Genomic DNA, 6,606 nt, shown 5'->3' on the forward strand with positions numbered 1-6,606 from the left:
GAACGGAGAGCGTAAAGTCATTATTCAAGGGAAACATAAAAACGAAACATCGATAAATCCGATTACATAGTCTTTTTGTAACAGCCTAATCAATATGGTCAACTAATTTTTCATACCGCCTTTGTTGTCCTCCATTATTCCTTATTTATGTTTTAATGTTAGATAACGTTGCTATGGAGTTTCAATAAATGGTAGCTGAAAAGGTGAAGTGATCCTTTAATGTCAGCTCAATCATAACTTTGATTAGAAACGGACGGCATATGTTAAGCAAGATAAGATTTCCCCTAATAACCCAGTCCTCCATGGGCCTATAATCCCCATAGTCGAGACTCCTCTCTGAGGGGCCTTCGGGAGCCTCTAGGAGCCTCTAGGGGACCATTGTGTCCCCCCTCTGTTGACTCAGACGTCATGAATGCCAAAGATCCCAGTTACTGTTTCCGTCAAATCGCCCCATGAATGTAAAAGTCCAAAGTTAAAGCCTCCGCAGAGGAGAGGTCTCCCCCTGCGCTGGAGCACTATAGGACGGATTAGTGGCCGGGAAGAGACCGCTGCCCTCTTTGAAGGGATTAAAGTTTAAATGCTTTAAAGCGGGAGGACTAGGGGTCGCTCCTGGCTGCTCATTTTTTTTTTTCGTGGCGGCCTGGAGAGTTTAACTTTGAAACAGTTTAAGTTTCTCGGTAAACTCACCTCTGAACCCACCAGACGGGACGAGGGCGCACAACAGACGGCGTGGCCTGGGAGCTGACTGTTTAGTGTGGGAGGCAAGAAAAACACTCGGCTTGTATTAATTTGAATTGCCTTAAAGAACATATAGTGTGTTCGTCGGGGTCACGCAAAACTCACAAAGCCAGTAGCTGTATTGCTGCAGCCTTTGTGCGTTTAGGAACCTGCGCAGTAATACTGTCTGACGAATAGTTCACACGTGCACAAACAATTTTTTTTTTTTGCATGCCAGGTGCATTAACGTGCAAAACGGATGCTGCTATATTGGAGCATTACATTTAGGCAAATATTTTTGCGTAAATAATTAGTAGTGATGTTAAAAAGAAGTAAGAACATGTAGACCAGAATTAAAGGCTAAAAATAAGACACCTAAAGGTTACAAGTCAAACTATAATTTGCCTTGAACCGCAATGAGAAAAGGTGCAGTGAGAGTGCACACACACTGCGCGTGCAATCACGTTTTTATTCCATTCAGTGAAGTAACCAGCATCTTAAAACTCGGAGCTCTCCTTTCTTGTGATGCCGATGAGAGGAGAAGAGACGGACATGAGTGATTTTCATCCAGAACTGCAACATCCAAACATCAGGCCAACACGAACATCTGTATCAGCAGGAGCACCGCGTGCCGCCCCGCCCCGAACACCCAGATTCACACATCTTATCATTAATACTCATTTGTAGTTTACATGATAAGGCCTACGCCAAGCATGCGCGCGCGTCCTTGATGGGTTAACCACATTAACATCATCATCATCATCATCATCACGCAGCCTCAAGCAGAGACAAGATCGCGCGCTTTGAGCCTCGTGCGTTTTGCGCGCTCTCACACGAGCCAAATTTAATTAAGTTCTCGCATGAGCGTGCAACGTAATTTTTGGCTTTGTGGGTTATATTATTGGGTGAAATTTATCCACTAATAAAAAGCCTGGTAATTTGATGAACAGAGCCCTCAAATGCAGAAAGCAGCCGTCATGTTTCTAAATTGAACCAGAGCTGGAAACTGCAAGGAGTGCGCGCCTGCGTGCCGGCGGTTTCAAGCCCAAGTGTGTGTGTGTGTGTGTGTGTGTGTGTGTGTGTGATGGGGGGCCGTGTGGGATATGACTTATCACATTGTATGACACCGAACAATAAACTTAAACCAATTTATGAAGCGTCAATGCGTTTACGGTTAGCCTGTCGTGGTTGCTCAGTTGTCTCCGCAGCCAGCAGTTCCCTCTCTCGTCCTATACATCAAACTGACGCACACTGGTGACATCTCTGCAAAAGTGATCGGAATCAAATCAAAGCTTTTAATCTCAGCAATCACCGTCACATCTGGACGTTTCCCCCCACATAAAGACTTTCGTAGCTGAGCTGCAGTTGATTCTAGCAGGCGTTAGAGGGGCAGTCAGCGATACTGACCGGATACGGAGCATTACTTGGGGTTGTTTGGTTCCTGTACTTCGCGCAGCTCGTAAACTGCAGCTCAGTCACGCGATAATAGATTCATTATTCTGCTTCGAGATCAACTAATCGTAGGCCTATCATCACAGAAGAGTGACAAGATGTCCGTCCTTAGAGTGTGTCTTTGTAGTTGCTGCTTTAAATTCTCTTTTTAAAGCCTCTTCGTACTTATACAACCTACTGACCTATGTGGTCATATTTTGCCTAACGTCAGATCCAGATAGTGCCAGTCAGTTTGAAAGCAAAGGCCATTTAAAAGGGGCAAAACCGCACAAATGAACCGCATTTACAAACAGTAGACTACGTGGTTTATGAGCAGCGTTACAGGCTGTCACGTCGAGCTACTTTCTTGGCTGATGGCTGAAGCATCTCTTCAGTAGATTGGGAGGGGAAATAGCCTCATTAGAGAGGGAGACAATAAGCATAGAAGTCTGTCCTGTTTGAAAATGATCCTTCCAGTTCTGCCTGGAGACCAGCTAAATGACATGTGACAGCTAAAACTCTGACGCTTCGTTTTGGTCATATTTGGGCAGAGGGGGGGACTTGACTCGCCAGTGTTATACCGATAAAGAAAGGAAAACGGACGACATTGTGGCTGTGTTAAAGGGAGAAAGCCGCTGTTTTTACACTCAGGATTTAACTCTGCTGACACCTGCGAGCTCGAGATGCTCTGGAGCTCGTGGGCGGTGCAGCCGGGGAGGGGAGGGGAGGAGAGGGGGGCGTCCGTGTCCACGCTCACTCGCTGGTGGCATTGTCATGGAAACTAGACCACCGCCTCGCTATTGTCTCGCGCTCTGCCAAGTTTATTATAAACACCGCGCGAGCAGCAGCGCGCTGTCAAACGGAGCGCGAGAGCAGAGCGGACTGACCGCAGTCCCGCGAGGAACACTGAAGAGACGGACAGAGAGAGAGAGAGAGAGAGAGACAGAGAGAGAAAGAGGGAGAGAGACAGACAGAGAGAGAGAGAGACAGAGAGAAGAAAACCCAGGGAAAGTGAAGAGAGGAAAGCTGTAGGGAGAAAAGTGAAAACATCTGGATTATTTACCAAGAAAAACTTAAAACAGCCGCGCGACTGTGAGATATCCTGCACCACACAGCTGAGAGGAGTTTTGGAGAGACGAACCCAGCAGTCCTTGGAGATACTGGAGAAAGACAGACCAACCCTGACTGGTTTGAACAATTTTCAGTCAATCACGACCAACACCAGAAAACTCGTCCGCTCAGAGCACCACTCGTGGTTTCTTTCGAACCGGTGCTCGCACCGGCAGATCTAAATGTATAAGATGGATTACTCCTACCTGAACTCCTATGACTCCTGCATGGCGGCAATGGAAGCGTCGGCCTACGCGGACTTCAGCTCGTGCAGTCAGGCCAGCTCCTTCCAGTACAACCCGATCCGGAGCGGACCCTTCTCCAACCCGGGCTGCACTCCGCTCAGCACGGCCAGCTGCACCCTGGGAGCCCTGCGGGAGCACCAGCCCACGCCTTACTCCTCAGGTACCCCCTCTGAAAGACTAAAATATGCAAATAAAGACCAAATAAAGTAATTTTAATAAAGGTAAAGAGGGTAGTTGTATCCATCATTTGCTCGGCTGTCAAACAAATATTCTATATACAGAAAAACATAAAGAAAATGGCGGGGGGAGGGAAGCAAATATTCAATTATCAATTCTATTTTTGGGTGTAGGTGACCTGAAAAACTTAATTTTCTGCTTTAGAATCAAAACACTGCAGAATATGCCTTTAAAATAGAGAGACGTTCGCCTGCTAAATCAGTCTAATATTTTGCATTTCAACGATAAAAGAAGATTTTAATATTAAAATCGATTTAAAGATAAAATTGTATATTTCTATACTAATCTGGGCAATAACCTGTAGGCCGACACATGCCCCAGTTTACATTAATCCCAGAGAACTAATACTATTATCAATGATAATAAAAATAATAATACTAATGATAATGATTTAATGATTCACACTGTTGGCCACAGATCGGCCTACCTAACATACAGCTGTCTGGGTGTGTAATTATTTTTTATTTGCCTGCAACCATAATTGTCTTGTATTCTTAGATCTAAATTAAAAGAAACATTTTAAAGTCAGTATTTTTTCCTACAGCAGCGACACTCTGTTACCGTCTGAGTGGGCTGCTGTGGATTTTAACAGGTTCACTCATACATTTAAATGTTTGTTTTGTGTATTGCGACATTTCTACAAACCGTGATTTTATTCCAGAATAAATACATTTTAGCTGCAAAAACCGCAGTTTCTTCTCGTAGTGATTGAGGCACACTTGTACACTTTTACTGTACAACATTTTATAAATTAGCTAAATAAACAGACCAATCGTATTAATTTTAAGCCTGTGACTAATCTGAGTAATTGAGGGTATTTTTTCCCCATTGTGCTACAAGAGTCAAAAACTCCAAGTCAACATTATTTATAAAACAACAACAAAACATATTTTTAGACTAAATAAAATAATAACAATAATAATAAAAACACAAAATAAGCAGCTTCTTACTGCCAGTGCTGATTGGCTCTGGGCACAATGCAGTCAATTTATCAATCAATCAATCCGGCTTCCTCATCCGCAAACTTCTGTAAAAACGAGTCCCTTTTTGTTTGGCAGTTCATTATGATTTATCGAATCGTGAAAGATTTCCTGATTTAAAAAAAAAAAAAAAAAGTCAGAAAGTTGTTTTCACTGAAGCCTCCGACGAGGTTCCTTAACGCAGGGCCTCCCCGTTTTCAGTGCTGTTTGTAATCCACATCGCCTCTGCTGTTTTAAAGTGTCAACAACCCCGTTTTAAAATGATGCTTTTCGACCACTAAACGGATAAAATCTCTCTCCCTCTCAGTCCCTTACAAGTTTTTTTCGGACCCCTCCGGTCTAAACGAGAAGAGGAAGCAGCGGCGCATCAGGACCACCTTCACCAGTTCCCAGCTTAAAGAACTGGAGCGGGTCTTTGCCGAGACGCACTACCCGGACATCTACACCCGGGAGGAGCTGGCACTGAAGATCGACCTGACTGAGGCCCGGGTACAGGTGAGGGGAACAGGCTTCTATTCTTCTGCTCTCTCACAACTGAAAAAAGCCCACAATTTCCTACAAGGTTACTTTGGTGTTAGTCTGCCACCATTAAGTCTATCTGTCAGTATGTCTGTCTGTCTCACATTGCCTTTAATCAAATATTAATGACCTGGTCTGTGTTTAACAGGTGTGGTTTCAGAACAGGCGTGCAAAGTTTCGTAAGCAGGAGCGTGCGGCCAACGCCAAAGCCAACAGCTCTGGTGGCACCTCGGGCAGCACCAGCAGCAGCAGCAACTCTGGGGGGAAGAAGGGCGGAGAGCCGAGATCTTCATCAGACGACGATGAGTCCAAAGAATCCACCTGCAGCCCCACACCTGACAGCACGGCCTCCCTGCCGGGCTCGGCCAACGGGAACTTGGGCAGCCCTGCCAGCCTGAGCCCGAGCCCAGCTCCTGCCAACAGCGGCTACGCTAACACCTCCAGCTCTCCGGTTCTCCAGGGGCTGAAGCCACCCAACTGGTCCAACCTGGGGCCTTCCAACCCTGCCGTGGCCCAGCCTGCCGTCCAGACTCAGGAGATTCTGAAGGCCTGGCAGCCAGCGGACAGTATGACCGGGCCCTTTGCCGGAGTCCTGTCCTCCTTCCACAGAAAACCCAACCCCACCATCAAGACGAACCTGTTCTGAAGCACAGAGGAAGAGGAAATGAGAAACGGACTTTATGTGGTCTACTAGAAGAGTGACATCTTAGCTTTTGTTGAAAGTCAGGACTTGTCCATTATAATGCTGAATTCACTGGTGTAGTCTGCTGTAGTTCAGTGAGGCCCTCAGTTCTCCTATAAAAAAAAAACAAACAAAAAAAAACAACCCAAAACAAAACAAAAAAAAAAACAAAAACAAAAACTATCCACCCAAACTCAATCTGAAATAATAAAGTCAAAGGTCTGGTCATCTTCCTTCACCCCAAAAGTTATGCAAATGGACATTAAACCTGCAAAACTCTACCTGGAAATGGTCAGACTCCCTCCGTCTCTGTCACCCAGAAAAGACTGAACGAAAAGACACAGTGTTGTCTTCGTGAACAAGCCCTTAAACATCACAGTGTCAAAACTACGTTTGTGTGTAGCTTAATCAGAGCTTCTCTGACTGCTAAACACATCAGATACGCAAACACGACACATTTCCTCAAACACACATCACCACCACATTGCATAGAAGCCCAGGGTGCACTTGGATGGCGGTCAGGTACGAGTTTCCAGCAGAAATCTAAACATCACGCACCCAGCCTCTGCTGGGAAAACGAGACAAGCAAACTTCTACCCTCAAGCACAACTTCCTCTAAGCCCCCTGACACACACACTCCCACCAGAAGGGAACAGGGTCCCCCTAAATCTCTTTGCTGAGCAGA

The 6,606-nt window shown here is 45.5% G+C and overlaps 1 protein-coding gene across 1 annotated transcript; it reads left to right on the top strand.

Annotated features, from left to right (window-relative positions):
• Positions 1–3,019: 3,019 nt before the first annotated feature.
• Positions 3,020–6,013, top strand: phox2a (paired like homeobox 2A). Its single transcript, XM_046388768.1, has 3 exons — positions 3,020–3,663; positions 5,028–5,215; positions 5,388–6,013. The coding sequence occupies exons 1-3, from the start codon at positions 3,441–3,443 to the stop codon at positions 5,883–5,885; spliced, it is 909 nt and encodes a 302-aa protein (XP_046244724.1). The 5' UTR covers positions 3,020–3,440; the 3' UTR covers positions 5,886–6,013.
• The last annotated feature ends 593 nt before the right edge of the window (positions 6,014–6,606 follow it).

The sequence above is a fragment of the Scatophagus argus genome, chromosome 5 (genome assembly GCF_020382885.2).
Source record: "Scatophagus argus isolate fScaArg1 chromosome 5, fScaArg1.pri, whole genome shotgun sequence".
NCBI lineage: Eukaryota > Metazoa > Chordata > Actinopteri > Scatophagidae > Scatophagus > Scatophagus argus.